Here is a 27,361-nt window from a genome sequence, read left to right as displayed (position 1 = left end):
AATATACAGACCGTGTGTCTCTGTGGGCGATGCCTGTACACATGATCACTCTGTCTGGGAATGTGGTCTATGCAAATGTGACCATCACATGCATCTTTCATTTCAGAATGTCCTTGGGGGATGTATGGCAAGAACTGCAAAGTAAACTGTGGCTACTGCAAGACTGGCACCACGTGTGACCCTGTGACCGGCCGGTGTCTCAGTGGATGTCAAGCTGGAAAAATGGGAGACAACTGTACCACTGGTAGGTTGTAACATAGTATTGGTGCCATGTTGTCTGTGTGACCCCGTGACCGGCCGATGTCTCAGTGGATGTCAAGCTGGAAAAATGGGAGACAACTGTACCACTGGTAGGTTGTAACAAAGTATCGGCGCCATGTTGTCTGTCATCGGCCTGTTGTTGGAATGCATATGTGTAGCTGATCTGGTTCCTTTACCATGGGAGTTTCGAGAACTTTTCACATTTGGAAGTTTTCTTTAATGATTGTTTTTAGAAAGAACAGAAGCAGGGTATTGTAAACCTCTCTGTACCTGTATATGATAAGAGAACTTCAGGTGGACGTATTAACTCAAGAATATTTGTTCTCATTTCCAGACTGTGAAGATGGAATGTATGGAGAAAACTGTTCATTTGCTTGTGGAAGTTGCAAGTTTGGGAAGCCATGTCTTGCAAAAACCGGCCAGTGTATGGACGGCTGTAGTGATGGGTTCCTCGGGTACAGGTGTGCTGAAGGTGAGATCAGTAAATTCAATGTACACTCATAAATGTAATCAACAAGTCTAAAGCTGATTATTTTTCTAACATGATTATTATTCATATGCTTTACACAAACTTTTGCCCACTAGTGATGGGCTCTCTTGATACATGTGTATTGGCTGGCTTGCCTACTGTGAATCATATGGATAATAAAACAATTTCTGTAACTTTGTTGTAGGAATCGTGGCACTAGAGGAAGGGAAGATAACTGGTGGGATCATCGCTGCTGTTGTCATCTTCCTTATCATCGCCATCATCATCGTTGTGGTGTTTGTGGTCTACAGGTAGGGATTGAGACTGTTGCTTCTTCTACACATGAGGCCAACACAAGCCAATGTTAAAGTATTTGAGTTTGGATTGCCTTAGCACTAAGATTGCATTATGGAAGGAGCCAAGATCTTCAGTAACTCTTGGTCTACTGTGATAGTGTTAAGAGGCAATACAAACTGACCAGCCCAGCCCAGCTACCAATTAATTGACCGTGAAGATCCGGGTTAGATATGTCTTTGTCTTCATATAGTCACCCGTGAATGTCGGGTTAGATCTTCAGGAACCCATGCTTGTCGTAAGAGACGACTAACGGGATCGGGTGGTCAGGCTCGTTGGCTTGGTTGACTCATGTCATCATATCCCAATTGCGAAGATCGATGCTCATGCTGTTGATCACTGGATTGTCTGGTTCAGACTTGATTATTTAAAGATTGCCGCCATATAGCTTGAATATTGTCGAGTGAGAAAAACTAAAATCACTCCAATTAACTGTCAAGAAATAAATCTGTTGATAAGTTTTGTTGAGCATGATCACACTCTCTCTTACTCATGTCTTTAAACATACTGTACTTAATGTTTTCTCATAATACCACCAAATAATCAACCCCATGGTCTTGAGACACAACTTGATTGGTCAGTTGGGATTGGTCAGTTGGTCAGGCTGTGTTAATAACATGTCATCATAACCCGACAGACTGGTATGTTGCTTATAATGTCTATCACTAGATTGCTTGGTCCAGACTTCATTGTTTGCACAAAGCTTGAGTATTGCCAGTTGCAGCTTTAAACAAACAGCCAGATGTACAAATGGTATAGAATCAACTGTTTGAAAGTGGTCAACTGAGATCAGGATGTTTCTAGATGTGGGTTAAGTGTTTGGAAACGAAATTAGTTTCAGATATCTTTTCTTTTTTTTCTTGTGATGTACATGAAACTTTTTGTCTTTTTTTATTACTGACAGATATATTCTAAATGATTAAATCCACTTGGAAGCATTTTCACGGGCTGTATATTTTGTGTTGTCAGTATTTCTTGACATTATTTTGTAAGCTTTCAACATAATAAACTCTGTAGCTAGTCCAGCTTGAGCAAGTCAGAAGTATTTACTTTACTTATATTTTGTGCCAGTTGTTTCCAATTCCAATTTTTAGCCATACTGATGCATTGAAAGGAACTGGTTTAGAACCAAAGCTTTGAAATGTTCTCAACACAATTTAGTAGCCTGGAACCAGCAGATTAGCAAAGTTCAAAGGTTGTCAATAGTTTATTAGATGTCCATGAACTACATAGGTGTAAGATGCTAATTGATGCTGTGTCTTCCAGACGGAGACGCCACAAGCGTATGGACGTGAGCAACCCCCTGCCCCTGGACCCGAGGGATACAGAGAATAACGGACACAGTGAGAGTGCCCGCTTGTTGAGTGACTCACGGGTCGGAGATGCTACAAGGCTGGATCAAGATGAAAATGGAGGAGGCGAAGAGATCAATGAGCCGATATATGTCAACATTAACAGCAAGAAACAGACAAGCCCCGTGAAACTGGTGGACCTTGCAGATTACATCAAGAAACACAGGGAGAATAACTGTCTCGGGTTTAAACAGGAGTTTGAGGTATGTATGTTCCAGGCAGAAACTTTTAGGCAGCTTGATGAGCTGATACACTGATTCTGTGTACTAGTCTGTCAACGTAGCTGAGATAACCTGTTCAATTTGTACAAAGTGGTACTTGTTATCCTCGGTTTAATATTGTCAGAGGTCATTTGCAGTTATGTTTATGAAACTATCAATATTAATGTTGTCAGAATCCAGTCTCTAAAAAGGCTCTGATTCTGCAATTTGCAACAAGTCTACATGCAGTGGAAATCACATAATGTGCTGGTGCTATATCCATGACAATCACTTCAGTGTCAGATGTACACACTATTGAATATTAAGATCAACACCAAATGTATTTCAAAATCAACCATCTTACAAAATACTAAGTTGGTGACCAGTGAAATTGTGTTTAAACGTGCTTAGAATAGTAGCTAAGTGGCGTGCATGCTGTGGCAATATATGTATGTCGCGGCTGCTTGTACTAGCCCAGCTGAAGCTTTTATATGCTCACTGAGATAACCATGAAACATAACCAGTGTTCGACCAGTCCTTGTTTGTTTAAGAACATCACTACCCCGTGAAGATTCTGGTTAGAATTGATCTTCTAACCGAATACCAAGCTTTGTCATGATAGTGTTAAGAACATAACGGGATCAGTAACCCATGCTTGTCAGGTGACCAATGGGATTGCTGGAGGCTTGCTGACTTGGTTGACACATGTCATCACATCCCAATTGTGTGGATGGAGGCTTGTTATTTACAGATCCCGCCATCCAGCTTGAATATTTGCTGAGTGTGGCGTAAAACTAAACTCTCGCTCACCCTAAGAACATTAAATCTCATTTGCACATAGGATTACAATTGGACCAGTGAAATGATATAAGTCATAAGAGCGAGGCAGCATACATTTGTTACTTGTTGCGTATCACAGTAAGGCTTCCATATGCGGTGCACATTTCCTAAAACCTAAATGAATAAGATTGTTTACATTCTCTCATGCCTTCCTGATCTGTCAATCTGATTCAAAATATGTCCATACAAGTTTGACATGATACATTGAATGCTTATAAGGATGTTTGGTTGAGAGAATTAATTGTTCTGTATGAACAGTTGTGCAAGTAGAGGTTTGAGTATTTTGATTTGGAGACTGTTAATCAGGTACTGAACAACTTCAGTAAGCTATGTGACCAGTTCCAGACCAGCTTTAATGTCCATACTTTATACTAGAATGAAGATGATATTGAGTTCTCACGTAGTATGGACTGCCTCTGTTTCCAGGAACTCCCCATGGGTCTGCTAGCTCTGTGTGAGGTGGCCCGACGTGCTGATAACAAGGCCAAGAATAGATACGGAAACATCGTAGCATGTAAGTTGACAGCAACACTGTAGCATCTTTATCAATTCACATTAAGAATTAGCAACATATGTTATAGCATCTTTATCAATTCACACTAAGAATGACTTAGGCTTCTGACTTTGTGTGCTGGCGATTGAGTGTGCTATCGATTAGGTGCCTGACTCTGAGGGTGGGGGATTCGAATCCTGGATGGGGCTCAAATCAAAAAAAGTACTAGAATTTGTACTGACCACTACTAAGAAAGTGTAATCCCAAATATAACATATGTTTACATTTGACCACTTTCTAAATGGCATTGTGTAATCAAGAATTATCTTACCACACACATAAATGTCGTTTTCTGATTGGCTGAGCCAATCAATGTTCCCTGCTTACAACTACTACAAGCGAGTAACATTTTCTATGTTAACCGCTGGAAATGCCGGACTATGTGTTAGTAGTGTTTTGGCTGTTGCCAAACTCCAGTACTCCTTGTTATTATCCAATACCCGTGCTTCAAACAGTTCAAAATTAACACTGAGATGTTCGGTAAGATAAATACGTTGTTCACTGGTCCCTCAGGGCCCATGGTCCCCTTCGGGCTCAGGGAACATAAACAAACATAGAGGGCACATCAATTATGTCCCCCTCGTGACCAGTGAACAACGTATAATGTTGCTTGCTTATGGGGTTTTAGGAGGGTAATTTGAACACATGTATGAGTTAGGAAGGCCTGTATTGTTTCACTGGACATGGAAGGTGCATGTAATGTAGGCTAACCGGTCAGGTTGTAGAATTCATAGGTGTTCTAACATAGTATTTTATCACTGCATTCATCATGCCCACAACAGTAGTGTAAAACCTAAACAAAAAGTCTTTACCTCTATTTGTTTGGTCATCAGTAAAATACAAATCACCCATACAAAGTCAAAGCCTCAATTACATGCACTTGGATTTTTTTTATTCCACTTGTGGACTGTTTAGTGACCTCTGACACAGACTTGGGGGCCAGACAAATCCTGGACATTTCCTCCTTATGACGTTAGTTCCGTTTGTGATAGCCTTTGTTCATGTCTGCTGTTCAGATATTGTTGGAACAATTCTCAACAGCAATGTACTGAAGTATGTTCTTCTTTGGGTATGTGGTGAGAGACTACCAATATGACTTTGTGTTCATGTGTTGCAGATGATCATTCCAGAGTTACTTTAGACCCCATGGCCAATGAAGCCAACTCGGATTACGTCAACGCAAACTTCATGGATGTAAGTATGCAGCTGGTATATACACACAGTAACCTTATTGTCGGAAGCTGCTGGTGAAATGATGAGGAGGAAGTTTAATGTTGGTAATAATAATGTGTTAGTTAGATATGGTTATGGTTGACAAGGTGTTGGTGTAGTCTTGTTCAGAGGTTGTTCATTAATCCAAGGACAGAGAGGCTTTATTACCCTTTTACCTGAATCACTACATACCTCTAAAAGGTAAATGCTGAAGCTGTCTTTGAAAATTGAAAAATAATACAACCAAGATATAATAAAAGGGATTATCAATGCAAAAATAATTATTATTCACTGAACTTATTGTCAAGGCCTGCTAAACTTTAGCTATATGTAATTTGTGAAGTTACTGTTGTTGAAGATATAGCATGTTTTGTGTTGCAGGGCTACAGCAAACAGCATCAGTACATTGCATCTCAAGGACCAAACAAAGCCATGATTCGGGACTTCTGGCGGATGGTGTGGCAGCAGAGAGTGTGCAAGGTGGTCATGTTGACCAACCTAGTAGAGGCTTGTAAGGTGAGTGAACGACATAGACAACCTAGTAGTGGCCTTTAAGGGGAGCAGGTTGTTTGTTGGTAAGTCCAGTTTTATGTTGACTGTCTACGAATAATGGGATGTCCTGAGTCTGGATCGATACAACTGGTCTATGAAGGTGTGCATCAAGGGAGTCAGTGAGTCAGCCAACCGATCCCGTTAGCTGTCAGTCTTACTACAAGCATGGGTTGCAGAAGACCAGTTCTTCCCCAGATCTTCATGGGTGTTGGACGACCTGATGGAGGCTTGTAGAGTGAGCATGTTACTGTGAAGGCAAGACTTGCTGAATACATGCTGTAAAGTACTGTGACAATTATTGATAGTATACGTATTGATAGAGTGTATTTCTTTGAAGACAATTCAGGTTTCAGCTTGGCCTTGTGCTTTTTAGGTCATCATGTTTTAAGCTCAACTATTTGTATGCATAAATTTCTAAAGAATGTTCAAAAACCTGTGGTTTTATTTTTGTGCAGAAAAAATGTGAGCAGTACTGGCCGGAGGAGGGCGGCATCAAGTACGGGGAGGTGACCGTCAGGATAGTGGACACTGCCAAGTACACAGACTACACCATCAGAACGTTTGAAATATCACAGGTCAGCCAACTGTCTGCAGTAAATACGTGAAAGATTACTTAAATTATTTCTTGAATTCTAATTAACACAGTTCTGAAATATTTTGTATCCTGTCAATGGATTTTTTGTTCATTATTTGAAAGATAATTTGTACATTTGAGTGCTCTGGGATTATCAGTTATACGGCACTAATAACTGCCGCTCAGGAAGTGTGTATTTACCTTGGTAATATTGGCCTGTTTCAGCTGGAGATCAGCCGTATTGTGAAACAGTTTCACTTCACGACATGGTCAGACCACGGCGCACCCACCTACCCCACAACCCTCCTGGCCTTCAGACGGAAGGTCCAGATGTACAACCCGGAGTCCTCCGCTCCCATCCTCTGTCATTGCAGGTAATAGCAGCTTTAGTCAAGCGGAATCATTCATATTGGCTTACATTTTATACCATTAATTATGGAACATGATGCTCATATGTTGTTACATGTAATTCAATAAAAGTTTCCTTCAAATTGTTGCTGAATTCATGAAGGATGTCATATGATGATGTGTATTCAAAAATCCTGTTGCCTCCCAAATCCTTAGAGTATAAAAAAAATTGTGTATGTCACGTAGTCAAGATATCTGTGGCATTAAGATCAGATCCTAGTGTTTTGTATAGCTACACACTGATCTGAGGACTTCCCATACCATTTCACGTCAGAAACACGTCAGAGAATTCTGTGAGACTCCCAAAGTTGCATCCTCATAAAGTCCTGGAATTTTTGTTGCCAATGTTTGATTCTGAAGGATCTACTTGACAAATGTTGTTCATATTGATGGAAATTCCATGTGAAGCATGATTTGATCATAGATGTCTCCATTTCTGCATGTTCCAATATTGAACTGATAGGGTGTACATAAAACCTGAATTGATTTTCTGTATTGCAGTGCTGGGTGTATATAAAACCAGAACTGATATCCTGTATTTCTGTGTTGGCTGTGTATTAAACCTGAACTGATCTGCTGTATTTCAGTGCTGGGATTGGCCGTACTGGGACCTACATAGCCCTTGACTACCTGTTGGAACAGGCCCAGTCAGAGGACCAAGTGGACGTCCTGTGTATAGCCCAGCTGATGAGGACCAACCGTGTCAACATGATCCAGACATGGGTAAGTATAGCCTGACAAAGGCCTTGCTCAAGTGACTAATATAATCAGGCCTCGCTTGTCTTCTTACACCAGTGGTGAAGATTGGTTCTCACAAATCAACGACTGGATTATCTCCGTAGATTTGATTACAGACCACAGTCATATAGCTGGAAGTGTGGCGTTAAACAATGAACAGTGAGAAAGAAAACCATGAGAAAAGCCCTTAAAATAATCCAGAGATTCCACTCTTACAAGGTTTGGGGGGCCTTTGGGAGTTACCAAATAATTAGCCATGTATTGTACATTGATATTCTCAGTGACAATAGACCCATGAAGATCCGGGGTAGAATAGGTCTTCAGCAACCCATGCTTGCCATAAAAGGCGACTTTGCTTGAATTAAGAGGCGACTAACAGGATCAGGAGGTCAGGCTTGCTGACTTGGTTGACACATGTCATCGGTTCCCAAGTGCGCAGATCGATGCTCATGCTGTTGGTCACTGGATTGTCTGGTCCAGACTCGATTATTTACAGACCGTCCCCATATAGCTGGAATATTGCTGAGTGCGGCGTAAAACTAAACTCACTCACTCACTCACTCACTCACTCACTCACTCACTCACTCACTCACTCACTCAGTGACAAGAAAATATCAATAATATTTTCTTTAAAATGATGTTATTATTCTGAATATTCTTTAGTCATTTGTAAAGACTGAATCAAGACATAATAATAAATGTGTGATTCTCAATATTCCAGGAACAATATGCATTTGTGTATGATGCTGTGCTTGAGGCCGTCAAATCAGGGGAGACAACTATTGCGAAGTCTGCATTCCGCTCTACATACCAAAATATGCTGAGTTCAGCTACAGAGGGGGAGCCCAATAAACTAGAGGAACAGTACCAGGTAAACTTGATCCTCATTACTAGAAATAGTCTTGTCAAGTTTTAAAGTTGATATTTATGTGTTCACCTTAAACAGAAAGATGGAAATATGCCAACAATGTTTATCCCAATACTGTATCAGAGCACACATGATTTGTCATGACATATTTGCAGGTCATGATGTTGTGTGTGCTTGAAATACTGTGTGTAAAATTGTATTGCATCATTATCAGTAAACTCACATATAACATCCAGGGACTGTCATACTTGCTTACCGTGTTTTACTGCACAACTGTACATGAATAAAATGGTGCAAAATTGTCGTGAGATACGACAAGTATAATAATATACCATTTATAGATTAAAATTTCCAATATTACACTCAAGCAAATGTGTCATGTGAATTATACATGCAACTCATGCAAAATTATGTATTATGCAGTACAAATTTTCACATTCAATTCATGTAAGTAGTATGACACACTTGCTTGTGTAATAATCTCTATGTATTATAGTATACGAAGGGCAATAATAGTAGTAAACTACTCAAAACAAAGATCACCGATTTCTCTCATGTTTCTATATTTCTCTCATGTTTCTATAGTTCCAAGACATATCAACTAAAGTAATATGACCGGTTAACTAAAGAACTGGGCAGTCCTTAACTCAGTTGTGGGTGGCATGTTTGCTGCTTATATGATTTAAAATATCTGCCATGGTAGAGATCGAGTATGCAGAGCAGGAAAAGGATATATTCAGGGCTTAAAAGCCAGGCCTTCAGTTACTGACAGACACCCTTGATTTGACCAATGTGTGATGATGAATCAAGGGACATTACTACACTGTAAACCAAAAGTCACCGTGTTCTTTAATCTGATTGGTTGAAAAACATGATCGAATGGTATTCGATTCACGGATATTACAAGACTATTCACTGCGTATTGACATGTACAGATATCACACACAATTGTATTGTTGCGTCGTCAGCAGTGGTGATGTCATTCAAATCATATTGTGACGTAAAGTCGGAATGACATCACAAATGAGCAGTTCCCAGATGCTACCATGGGAACCAGTTGAAACGGCCTGCTGATGACACTTCACTGCTGTACCCGTATTCGATGTCAATGAGTGCAGACAGTAAAACCCATGTGGGCCTTTTGGGTTACTTTTGTGTTTACAATGTCGATAAACATCCTGTGTTGGCCAGTTGTTTATCTCCTAATTGAAGCCTGTCTACACAGGTTCAATATGATTTCACATTGTGTGCACACAGTACTAAGAACTGTCATGAGTCAACTTACAACATGGTGGAGCAGATTTTAGCCTTGATGTATTTTGCCCCGTGTGTTTTGTGACTGACCACCTCTTCCTTCAGGTGCTACAGACCCTGTCCCCCACAGTGGAAAGAAGTGAGTGCTCTGCAGCCTACGCCGAGGAGAACATGAACAAGAACCGATTCAAGAACATATTGCCAGGTCAGACAAGAGTGGATTGACTTCTTCAGCTACTTCAGTGTTATTGTATTGATGTCGAGATGAGGTGGCAGAGTTGTGCTGAATCTTTGTCAGATTTGCCCCAGTTTGATCCTTAGTCAGCAGCTGCCCATTTTCATGGGGTCAGTGAAGTCATAACTGTATTCAACTTAAGTCACTTGAGGCTTTCCTCGCACGAGCTTGCCATAGTCCGCTGTGCCGTGCCGTGATTGAGATAAAGCACTACATTATCGTTAGTCTTTATCAATAACTTATGAGAAGCTATGGGCGAAGATATCACTTCAGTTCCAGAGCATGGTATTTTGGCTGCTATTGAAACAATTTACTTTTTTTTTCAGTCTGCATGGTTGATTTTGATGAAAAGTTGCATGTACTTTCTCGTTATGGGTTCAAACAATAATCCTTCAAGAGTGTTGATTTAAAAACATGAAACTTTAATCAGTTTGATTTTCAGGGTGTTCTTTAATCTTAGCATGTTATGAAATCTCTTGACTTTGAATTCTTCACTTTCTCAGTCATTCGCAACGCTCCATCTGTTTTTCTCAATGTAAGTTGTGAATGAATGAGGCCATGCTTGTATTGGCACAAGTGATAGCTTGATGCTTGAGTCACAGCCTGGTCTGCCTCAGCATTGTGCTTCAACAGTTGTGTGGCTTCCACAGACTTTAAACATTCAGTTATATTACATTTACTTTAAGCCATAGCTTTTCTTTACGAGTTTCTTCTCTGGATGTAAAACTTTAAAAAAAACCACAACATGTTTGCTTCCACGGATGTTAAACATTCAGTTACATGATATTTACTGTAAGCCATAGCATTTCTTTATGAGTTTCTTCTCTGAATGTAAAAGTTAAACAACAAAGCATAAATAAGTTTGTATTAAATCACTTGGAATAAAAGCATAAATGACATCCAAGATAATAATCAATGAGAAATATCTTAAGAGGCGTAAGTCTATTGTGCTTGTATTCCTATAGGAGGTTTGTATGAACAAGGGTTGTCTGTTGCTTAGGGGTGTCATTGATCAGAAATTATTGATACATCTCAGATGTGTCACAATATATTCATAATAACAAGATTTATTCTTCTGTATGTGTTTTGGTAAAAGTGGCCAATATGGGCCTGCAGTTCAAATCCAGATGTAAACAAGGCTGATCCATTATATGGTTAAAGTGGATTTTTGTGACTTCTAAATGTTGATCTGAACAAGTCGTAATCTTTATAATTGTAAACGTTTCTGCGGGAGTAATCGTTTAATATAGTATCAATATTCAGACATTTGTATTGATGCAGTATCTGCAGTATACATTCACTGATCAATCAACATCTTGACGTGCGATGACATCCCTACTGGTGCTTGAAATGAACGTTTTGAATGGAGTTATGATTACCTAAAGTTCCTATTAATATTTTCACCTTCCCAGTTTGATACTTACCACTTTGGAATGGTGTGACTTGCTTGCCCTTCACCCTGAGTGCCTCTTTTTTTAGCCAATCGGTGTCGCCCTTTCCTGTACACGCCTGTTGACAACTGTACTGACTACATCAATGCTGTGTTCCTCCCTGTAAGTACCCCTGCCCTGCTGACTAGTCTTGCTGCAACGGGGGGCAGTTAGTGGCTGATGTGGAGGTCTGTGTGTGACAGATAGATAGTAACATTCACATCATTGGTGCAGGTTTGTGTTTGTCATTAATATGCCAGGCCATCGTTCTCATCACTGCCGCAGGTCTCGATGTCATCACAGCTGCACGTCATGGTGCTCATCACTGTATGGTTCTGATCGTTACTGTAGGTTAACATCATCAACATCGCAAGGCCTACATTAACAAAGCCTACATTATCATCACACAGCAAGTTAACATCAACATAATAAGGTTTTCATTATCATCACACTGCAGGTTAACATTTATATCTTTACAGCAAGTTAACATCAACATCATAAGGCCATCATTATCATCACACTGCTGGTTAACATTTATATCTTTACAGCAAGTTAACATCAACATCATAAGGCCTTCATTATCATCACACTGCAGGTTAACATTTATATCTTTACAGCAAGTTAACATCAACATAATAAGGCCTTCATTATCATCACACTGCAGGTTAACATTTATATCTTTACAGCAAGTTAACATCAACATCATAAGGCCTTCATTATCATCACACTGCAGGTTAACATTTATATCTTTACAGCAAGTTAACATAAACATCATAAGGTCATTATTATCATCACACTGCAGGTTAATATTTATATCTTTACAGCAAGTTAACATCAACATCATAAGGCCATCATTATCATCACACTGCAGTTTAACATTTATATCTTTACAGCAAGTTAACATCAACATCATAAGGCCATCATTATCATCACACTGCAGGTTAACATTTATATCTTTACAGCAAGTTAACATCAACATAAGGCCTTCATTATCATCACACTGCTGGTTAACATTTCTATCTTTACAGCAAGTTAACATCAACACCATAAGGCCATCATTATCATCACACTGCAGGTTAACATTTATATCTTTACAGCAAGTTAACATCAACATCATAAGGCCATCATTATCATCACACTGCAGGTTAACATCAACATAATAAGGCCTTCATTATCATCACACTGCAGGTTAACATTTATATCTTTACAGCAAGTTAACATCAACATCATAAGGCCTTCATTATCATCACACTGCAGGTTAACATTTATATCTTTACAGCAAGTTAACATCAACATCATAAGGCCTTCATTATCATCACACTGCAGTTTAACATTTATATCTTTACAGCAAGTTAACATCAACATCATAAGGCCATCATTATCATCACACTGCAGGTAAACATTTATATCTTTACGGCAAGTTAACATCAACACCAGTTAAATCAACATCTGCCTCATTATCATCACACATCACATCAGTTAACATTAACATAATACACCATAGGCCTTCATTATCATCACACTGCAGGTTAACATTTATATCTTTACAGCAAGTTAACATAAACATCATAAGGCCATCATTATCATCACACTGCAGGTTAACATTTATATCTTTACAGAAAGTTAACATCAACATCATAAGGCCTACATTATCATCACACTGCAGTTTAACATTTATATCTTTACTGCAAGTTACCATCAACATAATAAGGCCTTCATTATCATCACACTGCAGGTTAACAATTATATCTTTACAGCAAGTTAACATCAACATAATAAGGTCATCATTATCATCACACTGCAGGTTAACATTTATATCTTTACAGCAAGTTAACATCAACATCATAAGGCCATCATTATCATCACACTGCAGGTTAACATTTATATCTTTACAGCAAGTTAACATCAACATAAGGCCTTCATTATCATCACACTGCTGGTTAACATTTCTATCTTTACAGCAAGTTAACATCAACACCATAAGGCCATCATTATCATCACACTGCAGGTTAACATTTATATCTTTACAGCAAGTTAACATCAACATCATAAGGCCATCATTATCATCACACTGTAGGTTAACATTTATATCTTTACAGCAAGTTAACATCAACATCATAAGGCCTTCATTATCATCACACTGCAGGTTAACATTTATATCTTTACAGAAAGTTAACATCAACATCATAAGGCCTACATTATCATCACACTGCAGGTTAACATTTATATCTTTACAGCAAGTTAACATCAACATCATACGCCTTCATTATCATCACACTGCAGGTTAACATTTCTATCTTTACAGCAAGTTAACATCAACACCATAAGGCCATCATTATCATCACACTGCAGGTTAACATTTATATCTTTATAGCAAGTTAACATCAAAATCATAAGGCCATCATTATCATCACACTGCAGGTTAACATCAACATAATAAGGCCTTCATTATCATCACACTGCAGGTTAACATTTATGTCTTTACAGCAAGTTAACATCAACATCATAAGGCCATCATTATCATCACACTGCAGGTTAACATTTATATCTTTACAGCAAGTTAACATCAACATCATAAGGCCATCATTATCATCACACTGCAGTTTAACATTTATATCTTTACAGCAAGTTAACATCAACATCATAAGGCATTCATTATCATCACACTGCAGGTTAACATTTATATCTTTACAGCAAGTTACCATCAACATAACGCCTTCATTATCATCACACTGCTGGTTAACATTTCTATCTTTACAGCAAGTTAACATCAACACCATAAGGCCATCATTATCATCACACTGCAGGTTAACATTTTATATCTTTACAGCAAGTTAACATCAACATCATAAGGCCATCATTATCATCACACTGCAGGTTAACATCAACATAATAAGGCCTTCATTATCATCACACTGCAGGTTAACATTTATGTCTTTACAGCAAGTTAACATCAACATCATAAGGCCATCATTATCATCACACTGCAGGTTAACATTTATATCTTTACAGCAAGTTAACATCAACATCATAAGGCCATCATTATCATCACACTGCAGTTTAACATTTATATCTTTACAGCAAGTTAACATCAACATCATAAGGCCATCATTATCATCACACTGCAGGTTAACATTTATATCTTTACAGCAAGTTAACATCAACATCATAAGGCCATTATTATCATCACACTGCAGGTTAACATTTATATCTTTACAGCAAGTTAACATCAACATCTTAAGGTCATCATTATCATCACACTGCAGGTTAACATTTATATCTTTACAGCAAGTTACATCAACATCATAAGGCCATCATTATCATCACACTGCAGGTTAACATTTATATCTTTACAGCAAGTTACATCAACATCATAAGGCCATCATTATCATCACACTGCAGGTTAACATTTTTATCTTTACTGCAAATTAACAACATCATAAGGCCATCATTATCATCACACTGCAGGTTAACATTTATATCTTTACAGCAAGTTAACATCAACATCATAAGGCCATCATTATCATCACACTGCAGGTTAACATTGTTATCTTTACTGCAAGTGAACATGACCATCAATGACCACCTGTAAGCTAGTGTTACATCATTGAACTGTGACACCTGTAAGTATAATTGAAGCATTGCTTCTATCCTATGGCTGCCATGCATCTAAGCTTTACTTGACAGTTATGGACTTCCTGCTGACAACTAACACTTCCTACATTTCTGCAGAATTTCACGCACAAAGTGAATAACACAACTAACATTCATGTGGACATTGCTGAACTGCTGAATGTCACTTTTAACACCACTTTTCTAATGCCATTATCTGACCATCTGTAGTCTCTGATGACTATGTATATCATACATAAGGGGTATCACCTACTTGTTTAATGAGTCCTACAATTTGAATGTTTTCCCCTCCAGTCTGTTATAACATTCTCAAAACAAGACACTACTTTGTTGATTGTCCCTCTTCAGCAGTGTATGTGTTACCATTTTAACTAGTCAGAGACAGCTGAGCTTTTGTAACCATCCATTCTTCAGTCCTTTCTCAATCTTTGAAACATTCGGACCAGTTGAGTTCATCTTGAAATCATTTATGAAATCTTTCAGCCTTGTCTTACCCCAGTAAGTCTTGTGATCACGTTTACCTCTTGGGACAAGAGGTTTGACCTGAATAAGCAAATAACTTAATGTTTAAAATTGTTCGATATTTGTGATGGGTACTTTCGAATGTTAATTGCATCTCGACATTTTTAATTACATTTTGTTATCATGTTGATGAAGCTTTGAAATTTTTCCTTATCCTGACTCATGTTTATTTGCTTGTCTTCTTCTTCTGGCGAACCTAGTGGAACACTTGTATCTCCCAATTGAAGTTCCCTTCAATAAAAAATCACTCATTAGTACTGACCACGAGTTACCTCCCTTCCACAAGCGCGGGAACGAGGGCGCCACCTGAACCCATGTGCCTCACTCTCTCCTTCTTCGCCCAGTGAGCAAGACGTGAGAGCACCTGTGTCTCCCTGCACACTATATCCTTTATTTATATTTAGTTTGTTACCTCTTATATTCATCTATAGAGGTGTAACTAGTATCATTATTCAACATGCATTGATAATTATTCGTGTTTCTGCTGCTTGATTCATGGTTCGCCGTGTTGCTCAGCAGTTTGCGTTAATAAAAATCTGCACTGTTTGTAAATTACGTTACTCTGCTACCGATCCACATTTAAAATGCCCTAGTTGCATTACTCCATGTTCTATTGTTTCTCGTTGTAAATTATATATTAATTTACCAATTTCTGCCTTTTGATAAATATTTATGTTCCGTTTTGAGACGGAAGGCAGATAAATCTCGGAAACAATCTTCAGTCATGGCTAATAGATCGGAGTCAGATATATCCTGAGTTACCTTCGGGGGATAAGCGTGGGACGCAGTCCGCTATATCTAGAAGTTTACCTGCTTCCCAGGACGCTCCTTCATCACAGTATAAAACTAGAAGAACTTCCACGTCGTCTCAACGTATGCTCCGAGCCCCCAGGTCTACAGCCTCGTCAAAGGGAAATCCATGAAGACTACAAAAAAACTTTGCTTCTGATATTCAGATATTATGTTTATATGATGATGACATTTCGTTTATCATTCCAGATGTATGTCATAAGAAGTGACCAGTACGGCTACAGTCACTTCAGCGCAGATCAACATGCAATCAGAGATGCCTACGCTGACGCCGGAGATTGTAACTGAGGGTCCCGTCACTATCACAGAGAGGACACCCTCAACGCCAGCGCAGACCATCCCAGGCGACCTGGTCAACCAAATCATGAGGCTGATGGAAGACCGCTACGGGCTTACAGAGGCCTTCAGAGCCACAGGCCCCAGAGCCCACCCCATACTAAGTCATACAGGGCCCCAGAGCCTGCCTTTGACTTCGCTGCGAGGGCCCCTGAGCCCATAGGCGCGCCTCCCCGAAGGGCAACCCTGCCGGTGAGCTCTTTGCATAAGGTATCCCAGGCCGCCCCGAAGGAGCTAGAGTCTGACCCTTTGCAAGAGGCTTTCGCGGAGAAGGAGTGCTTCAGCCTAGCACGCACCTTGTCATGTACCTGACGGCATGCGCGCAGCAAGCACTCATATGTCGGATCGGACACTGACTCCAGACATTCGCAAGACGCCGAAGGCTAAGTGGTTCTACAACGCCTAGAAGACGTTCAAGCAGCCCTCAACGCTCGAAGCCCAGAGCGTCGGGCGGCCATCACCGTTCTCAAGCCCACAGTTTCATGAAGGATGTCTTCTCCAAGGTCTACATACACTAGCCAATCGCCAGTCCGTTCTCCTCAGTCCTCACATAGATCTTCTTACAGATCGAGGGTCTCGACATACCACCATACACGTCAGAGGAAGACGATGGTATCATTAAGATCCCACTTAGACACGCCGCTAAGGAAGTCCCAGGTCGCCGCCAAGGAGCTACAGCCTCACCAGTTGAGAGGGACATCGCTGAGAAGAGCGCCGCCGAGCCCACACCCTGTAGAACACAGAGGTCGCTCGCTAAGCAAGCTCATATATTGATCGACTCTGACTCGATATTTTTCGAAGGTCGAAGGCTAAGTGGCTCCAAGTTCATTTTCACCCAGAAGATCTAGAAGCGTTGCCATCGAGAGATTCGTGAAGTCCGGGCGTAAGCCGAGGAAGTCTCTCCAAGGTCTCCATATACTAGCCACTCGTCATATATAGCCACTTGTCAGTCCGCTCAAGACATCACATGAGTTGTTTATCAACTGTAAGCCATATGCCGCCTACAAGCCTTCACGCCGAAGACAATTGCACAGGCTATTTACAACACACAACGCCGCTGTATTAAATTATCAACGGACGAAGAGCCTAATTAGGGATCTTCGCCGACTACCTACTACGATACGATTATCTACATGCGTGACCATTACGCAGATCTGCAGACAATTCAAAAGCGAAATTGAACAGCAGTCTTGTTACGGCGAGTAGTAAACTCATAATCGTCAACGATTTCCTCAGAAGTAATATGTACAACAAGTTCAGCTTTAACAGTCTACAAGCTGACAACTTGCAAGGTTATTGAACCTTATATAAGGAAGTCGGAATTATCTTCAAGACTGAAGTTATTTTCACGACAGCCTGGAAAATAACTTATCCAGCATTAATATTACAGAGCTGAGGTATTTCAGACCGAGGTTTCGCTGGTTTACCATCAACCCTCGAAACACGTGGTCACTCGGGTAACTTCCGGAAGTTACGGTGAAGACCGACGCATTGTTCTAATATCAACGACGCACTATATTATACAAGGTTCCTTTCCTGATACACCGGTGACGCCACAGCCGGGTACTCTACAGAATCAAAATGCCTTGTTCTGATTGGACGAGATGGACAACGCCTCACCAGAGGTCGATCATAGTTCACAGTTCAACACATAGGTTGCAAGTGACAACAATATATCAGTGAACGAGCAAGCCTCCTTACAGTCCAGCTAATCTAAACCTTCATGATTGGGCTGCCTTCTCGAGGTTAGAGACCTCCCCTGTCAAGTAAGGACGAGGACACGGCAGTCAGACGATTTTTTACATAAGTTCAACGATGGCAGTCACCCCTGGTTATGCATCTACATCGCCAAGCACTTCAAGAGCTTAATTTACCTCGACGACGGGATACAAATGGATCCAAATCCATAGCGTCTCAGACTACACTTGAATTCATCATCAAGCTACTAACACAACTAGATGGTTAGTAAACCTACTTAAGTTGGACCTAGAACCTTCGCAAGATCTGCTATTCTAGGTTTTTGATTTGTAATGGCGCAGAATCTTATAATTGTACCGGAGGACCATGGATCAAGATCCAACAGTCATTTCCACAAGCCTTACTATCTCCGCTACCACTACGACAGTGACAGAGTCTGTTGGGGTTACGCACTTCAGCTCAGCTCAGCTCAAGACATGACAGACAGAGGCAGACTACAATTACATCCGTTACAAGTCATCAACAATTCGCATCTAGACGAATCTCTACCGTTCAATCATCGGTTCAGGTCAAACCTCATCTACTATGATGCACCAAGAGATCGAATGTTTGAATAGGCCTGATGCCTGCTAATAGAGCTGGAATCGATAACACTTCTCTACGATGTGTCACTATAAGGTTGGGGAGCCCATCTTGCCAACAGGACGGGCATCAGGGCTATGAGCAATCAAGAGAGCAATTACACATAAATCTGCTAGAGATGCAAGCAGTAATAAGCGCCTTTAATACACTGGAGCAACTTACTACAGTATACCCAGTGGATGATTCACACAGTCAATTCGACAGTGCGCTTTTATGTGAACAAACTAAGCTCAACCAGGTCCCCGAACATATCGAACTCTGTTTTCAATTGTTCGATTTAATCAACAATCTCAACATACATGTCAGAGCATATCACATTCCAGGAGCAAAGAATGTGATAGCAGACGCTCTCTCTCGGCCACACATACCATCGCCGACAGAATGAATGCTCCATACAGAGATATTCACTCAAATTATCAAGGAAATAGGAACTACACTAATAGACCTATTTACCATTCGATTCAACAAACAACTGACAACATTCGTATCGCCAGTTCCAGACCCACTAGCATTGGCAACAGACGCACTAAGCATATCGTGGGAAGGTCTCAACGCGTACGCTTTTCCGCCACCAGCGTTAATCTCACAAGTTTACTCTAAATCAGTCTAAAGCAGAGCCTCCATCTGATTTTGGTCACGCCTACTGACCAGCGAGGGAAGTGGTTTCCAACTCTTATTCAAGAAATCGGACAACCAATACTACACCTTACAGAGTGCTCGAATCTGTTAATACATCCGCAGACACCAAACAAGCAAGACGGAAAGCCAGATATATTCCAACTCCACATTATGGATTGTATCATAAGGTCTGAATAACAAGTTATTCAGCCAGAGCGGCAAAGCAGTCTAGCTTGCCCTGCGTAACTCAACTGGCAACTTATACGATGACAAATGGCACAGTGTTGTCAATTATGCTGCAAAGGAAGGATTTACAGCTAGATATGCTACTCATCCTCAAGTGGCGGACTACTTATGTTATCTACGTCAGACTAAGATTTTATAAGGCTCAACTTGTCCACCTATCTTGCAGCAATAGCTCTATCATAACTGAGAACGGGCGTCAAGTTCTAACCCAGTTACTCGCCTTGCTACGAGCTTTCCGATTGGAGGATTAAAACGGAAGTTTCACGCTCCAACTTGGGATCTGAATATAGTGCTCCAACACCTCACAAGTGAGGTTTATGAACACGCTTTGATGATATACTTGGACCCCATGATACGATGAATCTATCACGATGGCCAGTAAGAGCACTGAAAATATATCTCCACCGAGCCAAACAGGAGGGAAAAATGCAAGAGATTATTTCCTCTATCAAGCTACGCAGACGGAAGTCTCACGTACTATCTCCTTTTGGATCAGAACTGTCATACTACGTGCCTACAAGACTGCAGGATCGACCCTCCATGAGCTTCTAATCCTCATGATATTAGAGCGCTAACATATACAATGCTATTGAAATATGGAGGGTTATTTCTGGAGATCCGATATGGTGTTTGCCAACCACTATCTGAGAGATATCACCACCGAGGACGTCTCAGGTATCCACCATTTCGGTCCCATGGTCCTCGCACAACAGTTGACAGTTCCTCGGAGAAGATAAGTCAATCTTACAGATTTTTACTTATCTTATAACAGTACTAAATAGCTACATGCTATATATATTTTGCTTAAGTTCTTTTATTATCTTAAGCTCAGTACTATGGTTATTATATCATACAATATATAAGCTAACAACTCTACGGAGTTTGTTATTATATATTTAGCTTAAGTTAATCATATCTTAAGCTCAGTACTATGGTTACATTATAAATGTATTAGCTAACAAACTCTACAGAGTTTGTTTTTGCTATTATATATGTAGCTTAAGTTCATTATATCTTAAACACAGTACTATGCTCATATCATAAAAATAATATAACGTATTAGCTAACAAACTCTACAGAGTTTTTGCTATTATATATGTAGCTTAAGTTTATTCATATCTTAAGCTCAGTACCATGTTTATATCATATAAGTATATTAGCTAACAAACTCTAAAGAGTTTTTTACTATCATATACTTAGCTTAAGTTTCATCATATTTTAAGCATTATGGTTACATTATAAAATGTAATAGCTAACAAACTCTCACGGAGTTGTTTGGCTATTTAGGTTGCTTGTTAATTATATCTTAAGCACAGTTTCTATAATCATACTATATATATGCCTACAACTCTTAGGAGTTCTACTATTATATATATGTTCAGCTTAAGTTTCAATCCTTAAGCTCAGTCATATGTTCATTTCATAACATGTATTAGTTAACAAACTCTCAGTAGTTGGTTACTATTATACAGCTAAAAGTATCATTATACCTTACTAACAATTCTGTTATAACTTACATATATGCATATTGTAAGCTTACTACTTTGGTTCTATAAAAGTATTCATTATAAACTATCAACAGTTTATACTATCACATTAATAGCTTTAGCTTAATTAATGTTCTATATACTTTTATTATATTCAGTAAATTGTAATGACCCCTTCTATGGCAACTGATAAGTTAACAGCAGGAATTCAGTTCAGTGCCTTCATGAAGTTCCCTTAGGGTTATTACAATTATCTCAGTTCAAATCACTAATTAGTAAAATCCAAAGTATATATAATCCCACCTCCTATTCCGTAGGATTCTACAAGCAAATAAACATGAGTCAGGATAAGGAAAAATATGAAATTTTTAGAGTAAAATTAATATTTTTATACTTATCCTGACTCATGAGGTAAGCCCTCCCGTCCTCCCCACTTAACACTTTGGATTTCCCTGGAAATTCAGGTGTTGGGCTCAGTATATGAGGAGAGAGTGAGGCACATGGGTTCAGGTGGCGCTCTCGTTCCCGCGCTTGTGGAAGGGAGGTAACTCGTGGTCAGTACTAATGAGTGATTTTTTATTGAAGGGAACTTCAATTGGGAGATACAAGTGTTCCACTAGGTTCGCCAGAAGAAGAAGACAAGCAAATAAACATGAGTCAGGATAAGTATAAAAATATTAATTTTACTCGAAAAATTTCATTTTTATGCCTTCTGAGTCCTAGTCTACAAATCCATGTCAAGTATATTTGTCCATGTGTACTAACATCTATGGACTCTTGTAGGGATGCACACAGAAGGACCGCTTCATCGTCACTCAGATGCCGCTGCCCAACACTGTGGCCGACTTCTGGCGCATGTTGTACGACTATACCTCTGATACCATCATCATGCTCAATGAGTTTGATAGGAACGACAAGGTAGGTAGTCCATACTTACTCGGACACCAAGTAGGGTGGCCTGCTTGTCTTACAACCACCAGTACATGTGCTAGGTTATATCTCAGAGGTCAGAGGATTCTTATATGTCAGTGTCACACTCATAGCCCTGTCTGTCGGCCCGCCTCCGTGGTGTAGTGGTTAGAGCGTCTGCCTGGAGAGCAGAAGGTTGCGGGTTCGATCCCCGACCGCGTCATACCAAAAGACGTTAAAATATGGTACTTGTTGGTCCCTGCCTGGCGCTCGGCATTAATGGGTACAACAAGGACTGGTCGTCTCGGAGTCAGTATACTGTGTCTGAGTGGGGTATTCATGCTTCACTGCAGCATGGTATCTCAGTGGGCTAGCACTATAAAAACAGCCTAAGTCTGGGCTAGTACAAGCAGCCGCACATACACATACACACGCATGCATGTCGTCATATGAGCGAAATATTCTCAAGCACGACATTAAAGCCAATTTCACCTCACCTCACCTGATAGCCCTGTCTTGGGCCTATATCACTTTTTCTCACATATTGAAGTGAAACACTGTGGTAGAACTGAAATATTGTTGAAAATGACATTACACTCAGGCCTATGTCATTTACTTACTTTAGATGTCTGTTTCTGTGTTTTAGTCGTGTGCCTTGTACTGGCCGGAGGAATATGGCTATACAGAAGAGTATGGCCCCCTCAACGTGGAGCTGCTGTCATCCTCTGAAGCTGACCCTGACGTCACCATCCGCATCTTCAAACTCAGCCATCTTGTCAAGGTAGTACTATTTTGAAAATGTACACGATCAGTTATTTTGTCCTTCATGCTAAATTCTTCTGACATATCACATTGTCCTGACTCTATTCTGGCACTGCTCTGTCTGTTTCATGCTGTGCTGTAATTTGTTTTGCCTCACACATGTTGTTCCTCACACTCCTGCTGTAGTGCCAGCCAGGTAGTCTTTGTCATGCTGTTCCAGTACTGTCATGCTGTTCTATCACTGCCATGCTGTTCCATTACTGTTATGTTGTTCTGGCACTGTCATGCTATTTTGTCACTGTCATGCTGTTCTATCACTGTCATGCTGTTCTGTCACGCTGTTCTGGCTGTCATGATGTTCCATTAATGTCATGCTGTTCTGTCACTGTCATGCTGTTCTGGCTGTCATGTTATTCCATTACTGTCATGCTGTTCTGTCACTGTCATGCTGTTCTGTCACTGTCATGCTGTTCCAGTACTGGCATGCTGTTCTGTCACTTTCATGCTGTTCAATTACTGTCATGCTGTTCTAGCTGTCATGTTGCTCTATTACTGTCATGCTGTTCTGTCACTGTCATGCTGTACCATTACTGTCATGCTGTTCTATTACTGCCATGCAGTTCCATTACTGTAATGCTGTTCTCTCACTGTCATGCTGTTCTGTCACTGTCATGCTGTACCATTACTGTCGTGCTGTTCTATCACTGCCATGCAGTTCCATTACTGTTATGTTGTTCTGGCACTGTCATGCTGTTCTGTCACTGTCGTGCTGTTCTATCACTGTCATGCTGTTCTGTCACGCTGTTCTGGCTGTCATGATGTTCCATTAATGTCATAAAGGTCACATAAACCCTAGGGGTAAAAATACATAAATCACTAACTCGCATCATTATAAATGAAACCCCGCCATTAAAACTACTCATTTCGACCTTTAATTGACTTAAATCGACCTTTTTGACAACAGTGCACAATTCTCACCCACGAATCTAAATTTCAACCAATCAGAGCGGCGCGACTCTGTGACGCCATATGAGGAATAGCTAGGAGGGCCTGTGCAGAATTCATCTACATTTTAGGGTTAAATTATCTTGTTTACAGGCTTGTATAAACCTGAAATCGCGGATAATTGTTGTGGAAAATGAAAGCTATATGTTCTCACAATCTACTGTCATTTAATTTTGTCTCATGCTTTGCCTAGTTTCCGAAGTTACAACTTGTTTTCATAGACGCATTCTGTCAAAATCGATTGGTGTCAGTAGGGCCCTATTTGTATAATGACTGATCCAAATTGATCCCATTTCTGTGTTTTTTTACCTCGATATTTAATCATGTCATGTAAAAATCTGTTTGTATTCTCAAAACAGTGTCGGCCCATAAGTTTTCACATGCAATACAGCAATTAATACTCCCTTGTTGTAACCCGTGTTAGGTGGTATAAACCTACACATGTTATTTGTCATCATTCACTTGATGGTCAGTTAATGAATTTATAACAGGTATAATTAGTGGTAACACACTTAAATTACCCGACAAAGGTTCCCATTTGGCATTTCTTGTGTCTGGAGTAAATATTCAACATTATAAACATCGATCAAAGGATTAACCGATAACACGCTGATTGATTAATTACTTTTATCTTACACAGCGGAATTGTCAAAAGGTAGTGTTTATGTATGTAGATTTACTAATCTATACTGAATACACTCTGTCGTCGGTCGGTGTTCTGCGTAAAACAACGCCCTTCTTTCAAAGGATTAACCGGCATTACATTGATTGATTGCCCATTATTGGCTAACTAAATTACTGTTTTTAAAGAAAGGCGACATTATGCAATTAGTTGCCAGGGTGTGCTATCTTGGGTGACCAATGAGACTATACATCAATACCTGAAAAGATTTATCACTTTTTTTCAGATATTAAACTGTTAAAAGACACATCATTTGGAACAGTTTTGTGGATATTGATGGATACATTCTCTAACAAGGTAATGGCCTGATATTGTTCCTATAACTTTAATCTGTTTTAATTTTAATATTTGCATTTTGTTTTTATTCATTTGTCGAGCATTCAACAGAATCATTGTTTTCTGCCGTGGAAGTGTAATGAGACAGACAACATGCACTAGGTGTGTGTGCTTAATTATGATTCACATTGGTAAACTATAAAATGTCTAGATATTACAGTTCTGTTATAAATTCACTATAAGTATCAGCAGATCGTCTGCTTTTTATTTAGTTTCAAAATGCATACAAGTATGATAATAAACTAATTAGGATTATAAGACCAAATATAAAGACGCACATTGACTAGTATCTACATACTGGTGAGTGGACATTAACCATGGGAATGTAGCAAGAAATTTATCGCAGTATTGTGACTTCGACCCCACCTCGCCCGTGGAAGAAATCGCTATGTTATAAGTTGTGTCATGCAAAATCCGTTTGGTTATGATTCCAATACATATTTAACTACGAAAGTAGAAAGTAGTCTTGATTTTCTAACTTGATGAAAACAAACTATAATCTCCTTAATTCTAACAGATTTTTTATTTTTAAAATGATGCTCTGTCGGGAACATCCGCCAGTCTGAGGATAAATGGTATTTAGGTTTGTTTCACCGAGTTATAAAATCAAAACTATTTTTCTACTGGTAGTAAAATATGTATTTTATTGATGGCCAATAGGATTTTGCATGACAAAGCTGCAAAACATAACAATTTCTCTCGTGGCAGCGGTAGGTGGGTGTCAATATAATACTACTTACAATATTATTGTTACTTCGACCACAACCTCACTTCCTAGGAAGAAATCGTTATGTTACAAGTTGTGTCATAGAAAATCTTTATGGTCATCAATCATATGCATATTTTACTACAACTAGTAAGTAGTTTTGATTCTTTAACTTCCGTGAAGCGCATCTGAACACAAGTAAGATATCGCTTCAGGCTTCCACAACGCCTTCTTCGCGACTCACAAACATAACCCATTTAGCACCTAACCGCGGGTCCTGTGGAAATCTGTGCATGGGGACACCATCGCCGACTTCTAGGAGCAATTGACTACAAAGCAACGATTCAGCATGTCGTCGTTGATGTCGAAATCATCAAAATGATGAGCTGCTACACATTTTCTATACAACTAACTGAAAATCGCTCCTCATATGACGCCACTGCAGTGCTCTGGCGACAGAGTTACGAACCTGTCTGTGGTTTCAAGCATGGCTTAGAGGGAAGCAGGCTTAATTTTTGGCAACTTTTAATCGCCGGTATTAAATAACCACAAGTTTTTAAAGAATAAATTTGGTGTTCCGTGATAAGACTAACCACAAATCTTTCATATGTAATGGTTAAAAGAGTAACAAAACAAAGTTTAGTGGTTCTTTAAGGTTTCCAGGTCAGCACCCTGCCTTTCTTTGTGGGTTTCACCCACGTAGTATACATCTTAGACCTCCCAGCTGATGCTGACATGCATCAGATGACTGTAATACTCTTCAGAGCATGGTTGAACCAAACATACTCACTCGTGAAGATCATAGCTTTTTCTCAACATTTTCTTCAACTTCCTATTTGTCAAGGAAGAAATGTTTTAATCTATCTACTTCAAAGATTAGATATTCGACAGCAATATGTTTTTCCATGATTTGAGAAATTTGTTATTTTGATGTTATTGTTCAGGATACACTAACAGATTGACAGCTTGTCCCTGATTGCTTTTGTTGATGGATAGTGTGGCAGCTTGTCCCTGATTGGTTGTATTGATGGATAGTGTCGCAGCTTGTCCTTGATTGGTTGTATTGATGGATAGTGTGACAGCTTGTCCTTGATTGGTTGTATTGATGGATAGTGTGGCAGCTTGTCCTTGATTGGTTGTATTGATGGATAGTGTGTTACATCACATCATACTCATCATTAAGTTGGGATAAATTTAATTTGTCGTAATATAGTTCACATAATGCCTATAACAAAACTAAGTTCGCCCATTCTCCCAAGAAGATTATGGTATTGCTATTAAGTTAGACGACAGCTGCTTATTGTAGGAGCTTAATTGTTCACCCTGAAGAAGCAAGCAGACAATTTGTTATTGACTGTCCAGGAATGGCGCCAGCAAGAGCGGGGTGTTTGCTGCCGTAAGTCTGGTGCTGGAGAGACTGAGCCTGGACCAGGAGTTGGATGTGTACCTAGGACCGCCAAACAGATCCAGATCAACAGACCACAGTTCATTGAGAACTATGTAAGTTGGCAGTCAGAGGCTGCATTATCACTGTGATGAGGAACAATAACTGAGAAATATGAAGTATATCTGGGTAAAAACACTAGCCTCTTTTGCATTTAAAACCATGTCATATTGATTATGAATTGGCCAGCATCTCAAATATCAACACAGAAGACTCACATGCATA

General features: G+C 39.7%; 1 protein-coding gene across 1 annotated transcript in view; it reads left to right on the top strand.

Moving 5' to 3' along the window:
- Positions 1-27,361, top strand: part of LOC124269372 (receptor-type tyrosine-protein phosphatase kappa-like) — a 62,763-nt gene that overhangs the window by 17,237 nt on the left and 18,165 nt on the right. The window contains exons 5-20 of the mRNA XM_046704392.1: positions 107-244; positions 596-733; positions 936-1,041; positions 2,351-2,639; positions 3,903-3,990; positions 5,147-5,223; positions 5,623-5,757; positions 6,249-6,368; positions 6,593-6,741; positions 7,363-7,498; positions 8,235-8,384; positions 9,741-9,840; positions 11,350-11,423; positions 22,076-22,210; positions 22,848-22,982; positions 23,150-23,159. Coding sequence (XP_046560348.1) covers positions 107-244; positions 596-733; positions 936-1,041; positions 2,351-2,639; positions 3,903-3,990; positions 5,147-5,223; positions 5,623-5,757; positions 6,249-6,368; positions 6,593-6,741; positions 7,363-7,498; positions 8,235-8,384; positions 9,741-9,840; positions 11,350-11,423; positions 22,076-22,210; positions 22,848-22,982; positions 23,150-23,159 — 1,980 coding nt within the window. The remainder of the gene's footprint in view (positions 1-106; positions 245-595; positions 734-935; positions 1,042-2,350; positions 2,640-3,902; positions 3,991-5,146; positions 5,224-5,622; positions 5,758-6,248; positions 6,369-6,592; positions 6,742-7,362; positions 7,499-8,234; positions 8,385-9,740; positions 9,841-11,349; positions 11,424-22,075; positions 22,211-22,847; positions 22,983-23,149; positions 23,160-27,361) is intronic.

The sequence above is a fragment of the Haliotis rubra genome, unplaced genomic scaffold (assembly GCF_003918875.1).
Source record: "Haliotis rubra isolate DU_JTF1 unplaced genomic scaffold, ASM391887v1 Scf1012, whole genome shotgun sequence".
Lineage (NCBI taxonomy): Eukaryota > Metazoa > Mollusca > Gastropoda > Lepetellida > Haliotidae > Haliotis > Haliotis rubra.
The sequence above is the reverse complement of the archived record's forward strand: the minus strand, read 5'-3'. Positions and strand labels throughout refer to the sequence as shown.